Raw genomic sequence first — 17,050 nt, forward strand, 5'->3', positions numbered from 1 at the left:
TTGGTACAGACATACACATAGACAAAACATCCATACACATTTATTAAATAATTTAAGAACATAAGAAATTGATAGTCATCTTTCTATAGTTTCTTTTCCTTCGAATTGCTAATCCGAAAAATTTAACAGTTCTATTGTTAGACACAAGCAATAGTGAATTAAAATGACAAAGAAAAGTTTAAATGATATGGAAAATAATTTATAGATCAACATGTTTTCTGGAAAGTAACTGACTTGGAAAATAATTCACTAATAACATTAATTTAAATTCACCAATTATGTGTTGAACACATTAAAGGTAGGACTACTACGCCCTTACATAATGATTTAACCCTAGAGCATGGTCACACAGCTCTGACAGATAATGGAGTGCCTGAACAACTGCAGTGCAAAAAATTGAAATACACAACTATATGGCAAGAGCTATAAAGGAAAAATCACAGTAAAAGGTCAAAGAACTTGGGGTAACCAACACCTCTTTAATTGGATTTGAGGCCTGCTCAATAAGATTGAAACCATGAATTCCAGTGAGACCGTGTTTAGAACCACATCGCCTTTCCTTGGCTTAAGCGTTTCTAATGGCAGCAAAGTCTTCCCCTCCATAAGATGTACCTCTGTTGGCTTTCAGTAGGAGATTTTAATTTAAAATTATTTTGCCACTATACAATTTTATTTTAAATTTATTTTTAAATAAAAGAAATGATAAGAGAAAAAAAAAAGATTGAAACCATGAATGAAACTGGAAAGCTAGTCAACTACTCAAGGTAAAGTCGTGGGTCTTGGAAAGAACCTACAACTAACACTTTACTAAATCAGCATAATCCCTAACTACACTGTAAAGATTTATCCTATACCCACAGGTGAGTGCGGTTGTCATCCTGCAGCGAGAAAACATGTCTGCGATAGGTGGAGACCATCATAAAAAACCACAACTGACCCTTCTACAGCACAATGTCTACACCTGCTTTCCAGGAAAAAGGCCATAGAAACACGTTCAGTCAGAGAAACGGGATGTCTGTAGTGTAAGAGTGTCTCCTAATAACATCAGGGAAGCCAATACCTATGAAGTCTTAATGCCATGACTGCTTAGGAAGGCCTGAAGGAGAATGACCTCAACCATCATTGGCATTCATTATAGGGGGAAATCTTAGACAAAGAACTCCAGGCAACTAAGGGATGATGAGAGTGGGAGAAGGGTTCCCTAATTAGTCATTCAGTACCAAGGGTCAGCTCTGAAAGCATAAACATACAAGTAACATAATAGAGACTTGCATGTATGCATATTTTTACATATATGTAAATAAATTGTTGGGGAAAAAGGCAGAGTGTGCTTTTGACAGAGGAAGAAGAAGGTAAAACAGGAGGGATGAAGGAAAGTAAAAAATAATTATCTTTTAATTTCCAAAACAAAGAAAAAAATCTTTTAAAAAGTTCTTTTAAAAGTTAGAAGGAATGGGAAATGGAACTGGGGAAGAAGAGGGAAAGGGTTAGGGTCTGGGAGCTGAGTCAGTGGGTAGGGTACTTGCCTGGTATATACAGGATCCCTTGGTAGGATCCTCTGAACCTCAAAAATAAGTGACCAACTAGAGGTCGGCTAATACTTTCTGTCACAGAACAAGTGGTAATTATTTTCAGGCTTTCAGGCCCATACAATTACTATTCCTACAACTCAACTGTCCTAAAAGTAAGCCATCATGGCCCATATATAAATGAATGTGACTTAATTCACTTTTACTTATTAATTTTGTGTACACATCTGGATGAGTTCTTTCTTCTGCTGTGTCATCCAGGGCTTAAATTCAGGTTCCCAGTGCTTATCTCACTGGCCCATGACTTCTTAAATATCATTGTTCAAGTTGTTAATAAGCAACCTTGCTACCTAATGCTATTTAATGTCTCTCACCTCAGTCTTGTGCAATAAGTAAGGATGATGACTGTTCATGAATACTCTATTAACCTCGGCCTTGAGGACATTCATTACCTGAGCTTTCAGAAGACAACAGAGACCATCTCCAAACATGTCTAGAAAGTAAGCAAAACTGAAAACTTTACTCCTCATTGAACTTACTCTGTACAAATAACTTTATGCAAGGAAATGACAACCATGACTTCTCTTTTTAAAAATCGAACATTTAGATATTGGGGAAATGGAAAAACTAAAAAAAATATACTGTTTTCAGAATATTCTGAGTATATAAATTATCTTTTTGTTTTCTGACAATTCTATCTTGGCCTCTGACTTCTGGCACTACCATAAAGTATGCATATACTACCCGTAAGTGTAGAGCCGTTGAAGATTTTACTTTCAATAGAGTCACCTTTACCAACACAAACACATTTCCCTGCAGAGAAGATAATGGGGTCACGGGCTGGCCCCATCCAACCCACCTTCTCATTTAGAGATGAAAACAATGTGTATTAAAGACCAAGTGTACTGATGATGTATAATTGGTTAAGCTAACCTGGGTGGCAAGACAATGTGGAAGGAACTGCTAGTTGCTACCTCTTAATCTAGCATTCTTTATGTGTTAGTGCTTTGGAACTTTTCCTCCTACCTACCTTCTTTTTCCTTTTTGTTTTGTTTTGTTTGTTTTGTGATAGGTTCTCATGTAGCTGGATAGCCTTGAACTTCTCATCTTCCTGCCTCAAGCCTTCCATGAACAGAGACTAAAGGTATATGACACCCCATCTGCTTGAAGCATTTCATTGTCCTACTTTTGGTAAGTCAGATATTGGTTCACCTAATTTATAATAGCATTAACTCCCAATAAAATGATGTTAGGTATGGGAGAAAGGAAGGTTTATTTATATGTCTGGGGAACTTGAGAAAGATTTTTCATGCTCTCAGGATTCTGTAACCCTTTAAGTCATTTACTTAGCCCTTGTATGGTGGTTTGAATAAAAATGGCCGCTATAGGTTCATATAGTTGAATGCTTAGTCAGAGAAACTGATAGAAGGATTAGGAGGTATGGCCTTATGGAGGAAGTGTGTCTCTGCAGGGTGGGGCTTTGAGGTTTCAAAAGTCCAGCCCAGGCAGTGTCTGTCTTTGTCTCTCTCTGTGTGTCTCTTTCTCTCTCTCTCTCTCTCTCTCTCTCTCTCTCTCTCTCTCTCTCTCTCTGCCTGTCTCTCTCTCTCTGTGTCTCTGTCTCTGTCTGTCTGTCTCTCTCTCTGTCTCTCTCTGTCTGTCTCTGTCTCTGTCTCTGTCTCTGTCTCTGTCTCTCTCTCTCTCTCTCTCTCTCTCTCTCTGCCTGCAGCTCAGGATGTAACTCTCTTGGTTTCTCCTCCAGCACCATGCCTGGCGCCATGCTCCTGCCATGATAGTAACAGACTGAATGGCTGAAATTGTAAGCTCACTCTTAAATGCTTTCTTTTATAAATGCTGCCCTGACCAGCACCTGTGAAGATGTCCTTCACAGCAAAAGGGCAGTGACTAAGATACCTTGCTTCCACTGAACCTGAGAAAGCAGGGCCTACCTACTTAAAGTAAGCTAAAGAATGCTAAATGTTAAGGCCCGCAGTGATCACAGTGCCACAGTGAACACAGAGCATGGTATTATGTAAAACTCAGTGTAGCTTTCAATTCCTGAGACCAAAGAGTCCTCAATTTCACTGGGTACAGGGTATAAATCTGTATGTGTCAGGCTTTGTGAAGGTGCTGAGAGAAACAGGGACTCAGCTCTGCAGTGCTGCAGACTAAGAATGTCGATCCACCCTGAGTCGGGTTTTCTAAGTCAGTATTTGCTGAGTTTTCTCAAGTTACACTTCCTACTGACTTTGACTAACCAACGGTCTTTCCTGGGGAAGTAAATCAAATTAGAAAATGAACTGATTTCAATTGTAGTGTCTACTTCACACCTGTAATTCACATAGCAACCGCAGTCATATATGCCTTGTGACCTCTTAGAGAAAGACTAGCCAGGGATTTAGCACTTTAATTAGATTTCCTGTTATTGAACTCATGATTCAAAGCCCAGATGAGTAATTTGCAAGGTGTGAGACATGAAGTACAGAAGGCTAAAAGGATGGGAAACATTAATAGAACTGTTTAATTAAAACACAGAAATATTTTACAATGCTATCTTGAATCAAAGTAGTAATATGGTTATGCAGTCAACAATTTCATATGTAAGGAATTTAGAACTTGGCCAAAAAGTGTCCAAGGAAAGTATACTTAAACCTTTTTGAAGAAAAGTTTTTGGTTTATTACTAACAAAATATATTTATGTACTTTTATGCATGATGTGTCAGATCCAATTTAATCACTTTGCACTTTATTAACTTATTTAATCCTCCAGCAGCTCTCATTTTACATATGGGAACAGAAACATGGTACAAAGTCACAATGACCAGCCATGGTTTCAAATACCGTTGGTCTGGCTTTAAACCCAGGGATGCTTAGCACATGCTTGGCTGTGACCCTGTTTACTCCCAGAACCTGACTCTAGCCTTTTATCACAGGCTATGTCATATAAATGAGGAAGTACGACAAGTATTCTAGAAAACATCTCCAGTACCTTCACATCCTTACATCCAATGGAGCAGAGAACACAACTAACAATGTACTTAAGGATAATATCATCTCATTCCTAGACGACAAATATATATTGAGGCCTAGCTGCATTAAACTTTCTATATTAAGCTTGGGAGAGTTCATGACACACTGTCAAGCTATTTCCTTTAAATTCAACTGTTCCACCCTGGGGGAGGGTGGAGGGGCGAGGAAGCTCAGGAACCGTAAACTGAGGAAAGGCAGCAAGGCAGGACGCCGTGAGGCTCACAGACTCCTCACTGAGGTAACTGAGGAGAGAAGAGTTGCTGGTGAAAGGAGGCTGTGTAGTGGGGCTGCCTAAAGCAGGCGGTCAGCACCAGAGAAACAGCTTCTGTGAGACATCACCAGGCTTTTTAATGACAATAGCTAACTTGGAGTCACCCATGCAATACACTCACTAGTCCGCTAAAGTAGACTTGGGTGGAATGGCTTCTTTGGTCTGTCGTTGGTGTCTTATCTGGGAAACAGCCATTGGCTTACATGTCTCCCAAGAAAAGCCACATCAACGCATGTATTGTCAAACTATGATTTGGTACAGATACAGAGTAGTACATTTTAAATATAAGAGATACAAATTGATTGAGGTTAGAGACAATCACTACCAATTACCTATATTTCAGGTAAACACTGGATATTCTCACTTCGTATGTACTATTTTAAATTTTTATGGAATTGCCGTCATACATATATAGATATATAAATATATCTGGATACCACATGTATGAGTTACAGACAGCTGAGCTACGATGTGTATGCTAGGAATTGAACCTAGGTTCTCTGGAAGAGTAGACAGCATTCCTAACCACTAAGCCATTTCTCCAGCCCCTGATAAGTACTCTTTCTTTTTTTTTTTTTTTTTTTTTTCCCGGAGCTGGGGACCGAACCCAGGGCCTTGTGCTCACTAAACAAGCGCTCTACCACTGAGCTAAATCCCCAACCCCCCTGATAAGTACTCTTAACTATGAAAATGGAATTAAACACATAATTTCAAAATGGATATAGACTGCTCTGGCCTCAGTGCCTCCTTTCCACCACAGTATATTAGCTTATTTAGCAGGAGATGGTTTTTAAAGAGAACTTTTAAATTTTGTTTATAGCAAGATTACCATAAACTACTTTTCTAAGAGCTTCCACATATTCTTTTTTTTTTTTTTTTTGGTTCTTTTTTTTCGGAGCTGGGGACCGAACCCAGGGCCTTGCGCTTCCTAGGCAAGCGCTCTACCACTGAGCTAAATCCCCAACCCCTCTTCCACATATTCTTATATTTTTGGTTGTGAGCCTAGCCTTTAACAGCTGTGCCATCTCTCCGGCCTACGTCTACGTATTCTTATGCTGCATAAATATCACGTACTGCTGAGATTATGTTTGGTATTAGACCTGTCACATCTGCTAAAGGAGACAACGTAGACATTTAAGCTTAAAGGGAAGTTTAAGATGAACATGATAATAACTAGCTTCTAGTAATTAATAGGCTATTAGGTAGAATAATAGGCATTAGACTTTTAGATCAAAAGAAGAACTTTACAGTGAAATGGTAACACTGGAACAGACCACCTCATGATATATGCAATTAGGTTTTAGCTGACTAAGCATTAGGAACTTTTGCAGACTCAGAAACACAATGTGAGCCAGTGACCTTATCCTCCGTTTCTTTTTCAAATTTGGTCTTTGATGTTAACACTGGACATTCCATTTTATATTTTGTGATCAGGGAAGGGAGAAATTTTGATGTAGAGAAAAACAAACAAGTCTAAAAACTACTGTGTTAGAAACAAAGTTTTTTTCCAGCTCAAATTCTATATTTAACACTTTAAAAAATGTTTTCTTTACATTTATTTACTGTGCATTCACATTTACACTGCAGCATTCATGCACAGGTCAAAGTACACTGTGGAGATGTTAGTTCTTCCTGCCATGGGGGTTCCGGGATCAAACGCTGGCTTGGTGTTGTCCAGCTAAGTATCTGTCCAAATTTCATATTTTAAGTGATTTTAAGGTTAAGAACATAAAACCTTATTTTGACTTAAAAAGGAGGGAGGGAGGGAGGGAGGGAGGGAGGGAGGGAGGGAGGGAGGGAGGGAGGGAGGGAGGGAGAGAAGGTAGGTGGCTGAGCCTTACCATGCTTTTCTGCAAAGGCAACCGCATCTTCTTTGGCACTGAAGGTGAGAACCATGTTGGAGAGGGGATCGGCCCTAGAGGAAAGAATTCCCATGATTCAATATGAACCTTTGGCTGCAAGGCTGCAAGACAGTCAGTGCCTTAAACACAACAAACACAGTTGCTACACTATCAAGCAAATTATGACAGAATCATTTATCTGTAATAATCTCTGAATAAAAATGACACCTAAAGCTTTGAATTAACAAAAATCCAGAAGAGACCCAAACTGACCTTTCGATGTCAAGAAATTACTGACTGGTAGAATTGCCAGTGCAGACACCAGTTTATGATCGGTTCGCTTAAAATTTTCAAACTTATGATGATGAGGGAGCAGTATGCATTCAAAACAGCCTTTCCTTTAAAACATCTTAATGTATGTATAACTTTGTGTTGTCTATGTATATGTGTGTATGTATGTGTTTGTGTTGCATGCATGTGTACACGCATACCACAATACACATGTGGAAATCACAGGACAACTTGTAGTAGTTGATTTTTACCCAACAAGCCAGTCAGTTCATTGGTCCAAGAAAATGATTTTCTTTCTTCCTCTCCTTCACTTGCTTTTTTTTTTTTTTTTTCAAGACAAGCTTTCTCTGTGTAGCCCTGACTGGCCTGGAACTCACAGGGTTCTGCTGTGCCGGCTTCTGCCTCTCTAGTGGTGGAGTTAAAGGTGTGAGCTTTATCACCTAGCTGTTTTCAAATTTAATGTTCACTCGAATGCTGAGCAAAAGCAATGAAGCAGTGAGCCCTGTTGGACCACAGTGGTAAACAGCCATGTTGTTCAACTCCACATTCTATAGGAACCACATTAACTTGTGACATGTTCTATTTATAATGGTTTGCCTGGGATGTTAACCCATTGCAGTTAAAAAGCATTCATATTGAATCCTCAAAAAGACAACACCTATTCTCAAAGGTAGACGTCTACTTCAAACAAAAACAAACATTTGAAGACTTAACATCCAACTGCGCTCTTCAATTTAGAATGGTATTGTTAGTTTACAAATCCATACAGACTTTTTACAATACCTGTTTCCAAGATGCTGCTGTTATTGTTATGTTTATAGAACCATGTTTGCTACAAATGTTTAATGTAAATCTCTCAGAAATGAAAATAACATTCTGTGAAACTTTGTTCACAAATATGGAAGTAAAGGGCTAAGGATATAGCTTAGCTGGTGAAGTCCTTGCCTAGATGTCTCCTAGTTAATCCCCAGAACTGAGTTAAATGGGATATGGGAAGCATACACCTGTAATTTCAGCACTCTAGTGTGGAGGCAGGAGGACTGAAAATTTAAAGTCATGCTTCACTAGAGAACTTAATGTCAGTCCGCACTACATGCCACTCAATCTTGAGAAGAAAAAAGGAAGAAATATTCTGAGTAAACTGGACATCAGCAAGCTCTGAAATACAAACAAGCACTGGAAGGAGCTTGCACTGAAGTCTTCCGACTGCTGCTGATGCTCTGGTCATGCACTGTGCTGCTTTTCTGGGATTCCTTTATGAGTCTTACAGTTGTATACATTCCTGTAATAAGTTCCCCTTGTAAGAAAAGAAAAACCGTATATTGGCTGGTTATATTAATACCAAAAGCAAATGATAATTTTGTATTGATGCTCCTTTTCAAAGTGCATATAATTTCTCAGCTGGCAGTTAAACTATCCTCAGAAGCGCCAATGTAAATATGACTGAGTGATCTGATGTTTTGACAAGCACAATCACTTAGTTCAGAATAAGAATAGAAAAGAAAATAGGGGGAAAAAACCCTCAGAAGACAGGAGCAGAACTCCATTTCCGGGAAAGATGACAGATCTCCCATTACTTTAGCTTTATGGAGAACATGTAAGTTACATGGTACAAGTGTGACGAGCAGTCGTTCTCTCAGCGTGGGGTGCCAGTTCCCTTCTTCTTCAGTTGTACTTCCTAGTTCTTTCTGGTTATGGTGCTACCAAGATCTTAATCTCTCTGTCTTTATTCAGTTCCAACACACCTTTCAGCATGTTACCAGATTTATCTTCCTATTACTAATTTCCAAAAGTCAGTGCCAGTTCACACAGCTCAGACAGTCTCTGTCCACACAGTGGCTTCCACGTCCTCGCCATTTCAGTACCTGTAAAGCATCATCAGGGCTCCTTTTCAGACTTCTTCTTAGCTGCCGAATAAGTAACCTACTAGCCAAATCAGACTGTTTTATGAACATACAACCTGTACGACATTTCCTAGCAGTGTAATTGTTCCTTCTGTGTGACTCCTCTCTTAGCATCCAACCGTATCGCATGGCTGGCTCACTTTGAGTACCAATTTTTCCCATAAACTCTCTCATACCCTATCCTCTCCAACTGTAGGCCTTTCAATCTTTGTATCTCTTTTACTCTTATCCTCTATGTCCTCAATTCTCAACTAGTGAGGTGCCTAATTAGTAAAGAATCTTCTCTCTCAGAAACTTACTTGACAAATGCAAACATGGCAAAACAGAGAAAAACAGATGAGAGAGACCAAAAGCAGAAATAACTACAAAGAATCCTTCCATCCCAAAGGAACTGCATTTGGAAAATAGTTCACAGATTCCCCCTAAGAATTCTGTAGTTCAGACACATAGGAACATGTAGAAATCAAGCAGAAAGGTACAGCTTGTCAACACAAGAAATCTGAAGATAAAAGGTTAGGGCTGTAGCGATGTAGTTGGCCAGGCAAGCATGCAGTCTGTGAAGGAAGGAGGCCATCGGTAGAGAAGTGAAGATCCACTCTGTCCAAGAATTGGGAAGGCTGAGAAAGGCTAACAGGAGTCTCAGCAGCTAGCCACTTCAGGCTAAAACCAGTCAGGACTTTCTGTGCACCTTGTGCTCTCCACTGGAATGTCAGAAAAACTCTGCCTCTTAACCAGAAAGACCAGATTTCAGGACTAAGTCATACCACAACTAAGCAAGGAAAACAAAGCAATCCTGTACCAGTTCCAGGTAATCTAGTAGTTCTGAGACTGTCTACCAGAACAAAACTCTACCCAGCTGCTACCATTAGTTCAAGAGTAGTAAGGAGCAGAGAATTAATAATTACTGACACTTCACAATGTAAGTATCTATAAATCAATGACTAGTGCTTAAAGGGTTAAGTAGTATATCAGGAAGTCATCTTTAAAAGATCTACATGAGATTCTTCACTTCAGAACTATACACAAAAACTCCTACTGAAAACCACCACAGTGTTGCTTTGATAGGAAAACAGATGAATTTTGTAAATCCAATGTTGTGCAAAAACACCAGTCACAAAACACATAAAGGATTCTCTCTTTTAAGATTAATTTATTTATTATGTATATAGCATTCTACCTGCATATATGCTTGCAGGCCAGAAGAGGGCATTAGATCTCATTACAGATGGTTATGAGCCACCGTGTGGTTGCTGGGAACTGAACTCAAGACCTCTGGAAGAGGAGTCAGGGCCCTTAATCTCTAAGTCATCTCTCCAGCCCCCAAAGAATTATCTTTAAAAATATAAGGAAATAGACAAAACACGTCCTAAGATATTAGACACACAGTTTCCCAATGTGGTTATATAATAAAAAGATTTCATCATCATTTATCTATGGTTTTCTTTTCTTTTTTTTCAATTTTAAAGAGTTAATTTTGTTTACATTTAGAGTTTTAACATAAATATAGAGAAATTAAGTTGTCAAAAATGTCTAGGAAATCCTGACTTAACAGTTATTACTCCATAAAATATATCTACAAATCCGTCTTACACTGAGAATTCTTATTAAATGACCTCTGATAAGCAAAGAATGCTAAATGTGGTTTGAATGAGAGATGTCCCCACAGATTCATGTATTTGAACCTGTGGTCACCAGTAGGTAGCACTGTCTGGGGAAATTATGGAACCTTCAGGAGGTAGAGCCTTTCTGGAGGAAGCAGGATGCTGGGCAGATTTTGAGGGCTTATGGCCTCATTCTACCCTGTGTTGTCCCTATCAGCTTCCTTTCTGGGGATGAAAATGTCATCAGCAAGCTTCCTGATCCTGCAGCTTACACCATCAAATCTGACCAAAAGAAGTCACACATAGGCACTGAAAATACAAATCCACAAGGATGCATTCGGTATTAACTGAGTTCTCTTCTGTGGAGATATCCCACAGTGTATGTGCCCCATAGTGGATAGAGGGCAGGAGAGGAACTGCATGTGTTCAAATTACTCCCACCTACAAACGCAAGCACTCATTTACTTGCTCATAGAATCAATAAGGAGAAGGAGGCAATAACTTACTGAAGAATTTACAAAACCAAGCCAAAGGATCCAAACACGTTAATGGTGACTATGTAATAAAGCCAAACAGTGCTAGAAGAAGGAACGGCACAGACAATTTACTCCTGATCAGCCAAGAGACCTAACTGCAAACCTAAGAATCATGTCCACATTAATTAGTTACTATGGCTTAAGGATCAAGCATACTATGTGGATAATTAGACAATGAGAGAATTAGCAATATCAAAATTCAAGAACACTTCTGCCTAAATTAGATGGCCTTTCATGTCCATTTGATGCGAAACAAAATACGTGCTGCTTCTAGAAAGGAAATGATAGATGATACCTCTGAAACAAGACAGCTCAGTAGGTGAAGGGTGCTGCTGCCAAACCTGGTGACCTGAGCACACACACGCACCCACACATGCACACGCGTGCACATGGACACAATAAATAGAGAAGAAATACACGAGTTTAATAACCAACTAGCTGTACTACTAAATGACAAGGAATTGTTTATTCTGGTCCCCACTGTGTTGCCCTATTGGATTAAGGAGATTTATACTGAATAAATCTTGGGCCAAACTTGTAATGATTTTTGTATCTTACAATATTTTCCGAGTTTACATAAAGCTAAACCTTTTACCTTTGAGTTCTAACATTTAAAAGATTCAGGTAATTAAAAGAACATAAGAAGCTTGCACTTTAGATAAAAAAAAAATGTCAACATCGTATTTAAAAATGTGGATTTTAAAATCTTAAAAACAAAGATCAAGGTACATGTTAGAAAGTGGCCTTTCAAATTTTTAAAAAATAGTACAAATAGGTAAAAATGATATTTATTCGCTATATTTAAAACCAAAATTATATTCATTAGCCACAAAGCCAACTTTCCTAGCAAGGCCTCATATCTGCCTCCACTAAGACATGCAAAAATAGTTGGGACCAAGCTTCTATCACAGCGCTGGCCCAGGAACTGCAGAACTAAGTGCCTTTCTGTTAGCATGGCCCTGCGCTAGGGATCTTGGCCTTTTCTATTTGTGTAGTAAATACAAGTCAAAAAGAACCTCGAAACATACAGAAAGATTCTTTTTCTGGGTACACACATCATACTTTGTCACCACTGAGACTAGGTCATTGTTATATCCTCCACATTATCCCATCTGCATTGTAGGTATAATCTACTAGGGAAAAACCATCAAGCCTAGATCACCCACAGGAGGAAATGGTGGTCTTTGAAAATAGTGTAGGTCATTTCTCTTTCAGTATACTAAACTATGGTCTGTAAGTACTAAGCATTTGTTTAACAAACACTTTCATCTCCTTGTTAGATAAAGTAGTCCTCTTATTAAAAAAATTATAAGCTGAAGATGTGGATGACTCGAAAATATTTGCCTAGGATTTAAATATTTTTCCTATCATGCTACATGCTAATATTAGATGTTTTATGATAAAATATAGATAGATTGAGAATCAAATTTAAGATGAAGTCATTCATTTACTTGAGGTGTAAAATTTTAAGATTTATCTTTATTATTTTAAAGTGTGTGTGTATGTGTGTGTGTGTGTGTGTGTGTGTGTGTGTATTTAGGTATGTGCACATAAATAAGGGTGTCAGCAAAAGCCAGAGGTCTCAAACTGCCCTGGAGCTGGAGTTAGATAATGTGACCCATCCAGTTTAATTGCTGGAAATCAAACTTGGGTCTTCATAAAGAGTTCTTAACTATTGAGCAATCTCTCCTGCCCAAGATATATATTTTGTAAATGATAAATTTTTAAGCAAATATAAAAGCTGCATCACACTGTTTTAATCCAAGCTGGCCTCAAACTCCTTATCTTCTTGACTCCCCCCAGCTGGCCTCAAACTCCTTATCTTCTTGACTCCCCCCTTCAAAACACACAGATTATACATTATTGGCCACTATGTTGACGACCCTAATATTTTTATCTAAAGTGTTTTCCCCAAAAACAAACTAGACTACATAAGGTATCAGCATTATAACAAGGATTTGTTACTGAATATTCCTGGAAATTCATTAATATGTAAATCCCAGGGGTAGAGGACCATACAAAAATCCATGGAATTCACAAGCATGATCATAACATTTAATCACTGTGTATGAACAAAAAGTTTCCTTCTAAAATTCTTAGGTCTTTGGAAATACATGAGTTACAAAAGACTCCATATACTACATGAAACATAAAATTTAAAATATCAAAACTCTCAGAAACTATGTTTTATATATTTTTCCAATATAATTCTATTGAAATTTCTAAAATGGAAGCCTATTTAACAAGGAATCTCCTGGATATAGGAAAAAAAAGTGTCTTCTAAAATTTATTCTACTATGTTATAAAAATTAATTTATAATTTGTTATACCTTAATCACAAGATCTCAGGAAATTATAAGTTTTCCTCAAATTAGCTAATATCTGATTTGAGTTATCCAGGTGTATTGTTTTAATCAAAAGACATGGTGGTGCACTAAGAAGACAGAGGGGAGGCGGGCAAACACTGAGGCCTGGCTGGTCAGCACAGCCAGTTCTAGGCTGGCCACACAGGGAAAGCTTGTCTCCAAATACTAAAAACCACATCAAAACAAAAACAAGATAGTGTCAATATTACTGATCTCACTCCCAGAGTACTTCTGACCAATGTCATATTTGAATGCCATTTATCAATGCTCATCTCAACATATCTAGAACAGAACTTCTGCAAGTTTACTGTTCTAAGCCACATACATATGAACTTATCTATAAATATATAAAGGGATATATATGTATGTATGTATAAAATATTTCATATTTTCACTTGTAGTGAAACCTCGCTGTACTAAAAAGAATTTTTACAAGCATATTAGCTATAAGAAAAATTAGTATTTTCTTTAAAGAAAGGAAAAAAATCAATATTTTCAATAGAAAATCTAAAAACAATATTCAAAGTACTCACGTTGATGCCCAACCCATCAAAGGATTTTCCCATCTCTCTCTGGTATCAAACTCCATCTTCCATTTCTTCGTGTTGTTTACTCCAGACTGCATGTTATTGCGAGCAGGAACAAAGATTCTGACCTTTCTGGTTTTGATGTGCTCTTCTGGAACACCAGTTAGAGGAGTAACATCCTGAAGAAAAACAAGGTAAGGTCTTTGAATACCTACAAATCAGCTGATGCTCTCCTCACTTCCTAGTCCCTATGCTTATTTTCTGATTGTTTATAAATTGGGATAATCTTTCTGGCTCATTTCCCTGCTCCCTTAATATTTCATTGTATATATTTCTAGTGTGCTACCTGTGAACACTAAGTTTGAGCAGTTAGAATACCTGTGTTAAATCCCTAGCATGACACCGCACCACACACATGCCCACGTTTTGTTTTTTGTTTTTGTTGTTGTTGTTGTTTTTTGGAGGCGCTGGGAATTGAACTTAGGACTTCACACATATCAGACAAGAACTCTATTACTAAGGTATAGTCCCAGCCCTAGTATTACATTTTAAGGAGCGACTTTCTAAAGCAAAATCCTCTTTGGGAGGTCCTCGGTGTTTATTTCTTCCTTTGCTATGTAGTTTAATATTTAATATCCTCTAACAATCGCACACTGTTGGGCTAATATATTTCTAAGAAACATTTATTTATAATTATGTGCCTATATGTGTGTCTGTATGCAGATATGTACAGATGTGAGTGTAGCTGAAGAATTCAGAAGAGGAAGTCAGATCTCCTGGAGCTGGAATTACAGGAAAGTGTGGGTCACATGTGATGCTAGGAAGTGAACTCAGGTCCTCTGGAAACACAGTTCTCACTTTTAACTGCTGAGCCATCTTTCTAGCCCCTAGGTTAAGATCATATTTCCTTGTTATAGTTACTGCAATAAATAAACACTTACTATAAGCGTGCTATAACACTAATGGGGGGAGCATCTTCTCCAAATCCCACATCAACTTCTCTCTTCCGTGCCAAGTTTCTAATGAATGAAACTCTGCTACCTGGCTTTTGTTCAACTGTATGAAAGGAAACATTCAACTAATTTGTTACCTCCAGAAAACGAGGTTATGGGTATTTTCTATACTTTTATACTACAATGCATACATGGCAAAATAAAACCGATAAAGCTTATGCTTTATCTGAACTAATATAACTATTGATGTTTCCTGTTTCCTCAGATTCTCACACTATTGAGACATAACCCAACTTTAAGCTAACACTCAAGCAAGGAGTTTCTCAACACTGAAGCCCTTGAGAGTCGCCCAGAGATTCCCTGTCTGAGCTGCTACAGGATTGACAATGAAACAGCTTGGCAGCTCATGTACTTGAGACACCTATGGTCACAAAAGCTCAAAACTGCTAAGTCCCTGAAGATGACTTTCCTCCTAGACAAACTTATTTCTCATACTTGTAAAATGCACTGACACTGTTACCATTCCATGCAAACAGTGCCAGCTAGAGACAAGGTCTTGTTCTCTAACACATACTGCAATGGGTTAATGCTCCCACTCCATGATTCCAATCAAACACTGTAGCTCATGAAAAGATCTGTGAGCCCTACTATGTTGAATACCTGCAATGATTTCCTTTCTCTCTCAGTTCAGGCTGAGCTGCCTGTGACTCACCTTTTGCAAACAAGCAAGCAAATGAAATACATGTAAACTGCTCAATGAATAGAATTCTCTATGCATTTCTACCTTTGTACTAAAATACTGATCACCTGTAATCTTTCTAAAATCCTACTTTTATAAAAGAAATGACTGAGTGATTTCAACAGTTTGTCTTTTGCTACTTTGCTTTTAATTCAAAATATTTTAGATTTAGAAAATTAAGTCATGTAAAATAAAAGAAGCCATCAAGTTAGTACCAAAGAACTTCAACTCACTAGTTAAGAATATCTCTAAGTCCTGGGAAATCACAGTAATATACAATCAACACACAGATTTGCTGAGTTTTAAAACTTCTTTTAAATAGTTGGGTTAAAAATGAAATTCCTATTATTAAGGAATAATTGTCCTAATGTATTAGTTTTCCATGTAAAAACTGATTCAGTTATCATCTGTCCCCACTTATCTTGTGTGAATTCAACTTTTTTTCTTTTTAACAAAGGAAGTAAGGAACAAGCAATGGGAAGTTGGTGTCAAGATGCAGAAAAACCTCCCAGCAAGCTTCATGCAACCACCCAGGATTTAGAGACTTGCTGGCCGCTCTCTTTTCAATACCAGAATTTCACACATTTCAATGACTATTATGACTTCAAAGAATCAAATTTTCATCATTGTCCATCATCTGCCGGCTGATTTGTATAAAGGACTTCTCCAGCATGCACTCCAAACAAAAGCCTCCTTCCTTCTGGGGCTATATATCAAGTTTAAAAGTTCTGTTTGTGACACTTGTGTCTTTGGTAAATTAGGGTGACACTGAAGAAGTGCAGCTGCTCTGCGGGAACCTTCTTTTTTGGCAGCATTCACTTAAATAAAAACTGAATAATTAGCTTCTGCCTTTATTAAACCACAAAATTGCCACTGGCCTTAGTAAGTACTTCCGGTTGCCCCACCCACTTACCCTTATCAGGTCATACTTTACTATCAAGAGAAATAATTAAATACTTTTACATTTCTGGATGGAGTTTTACTAGAAAGCTTGCTGCAACCAAAGAGGTCAAAATGTTGCCAGGCTCGTTAGTAATTAGTTCACTAACAGGCTCGTTAGTAATTAGCTCACTAACAAACAGCAGTAGCATGGTTGAAGCTAAAAATTAAATAGAATGACCATTAGAAGATTAAGTGACAACACTTCCAGGGACTTGAAGAACATTAAGGACCAATTATGTTTAAGTTTACAGTAGAGCTAAAACTGACCTAAAATTTAATGACTTAACATTTTACAATCATGAAAGATTTCAAATCATGATTTTATTTTTTGAATTTACTTTTTATTTTATGTGCACTGGTGTTTTGCCTGCATGTGTGTGTGTGTGAGGGTGTCAGATCTCCTGGAGCTGGAGTGTCAGGTGGTTGCTGGGAATTGAACTCAGGACCCCTAGAAGAGCAGCCAGCGCTCTTAACGCTGAGACACCTCTCCAGGCCACTCAAGTCATGACTTTTAATCATAAAA

General features: G+C 38.0%; 1 protein-coding gene across 1 annotated transcript in view; it reads right to left on the minus strand.

Annotated features, from left to right (window-relative positions):
- The window catches only part of Ndufs4 (NADH:ubiquinone oxidoreductase subunit S4), a 110,060-nt gene that overhangs the window by 17,174 nt on the left and 75,836 nt on the right, over nucleotides 1-17,050 (minus strand). Inside the window, 2 exon segments of the mRNA NM_001025146.1 lie at nucleotides 6,669-6,742; nucleotides 13,900-14,072. Coding sequence (NP_001020317.1) covers nucleotides 6,669-6,742; nucleotides 13,900-14,072 — 247 coding nt within the window.

The sequence above is a fragment of the Rattus norvegicus genome, chromosome 2 (assembly GCF_021556685.1).
Source record: "Rattus norvegicus strain SHRSP/BbbUtx chromosome 2, alternate assembly SHRSP_T2T, whole genome shotgun sequence".
NCBI lineage: Eukaryota > Metazoa > Chordata > Mammalia > Rodentia > Muridae > Rattus > Rattus norvegicus.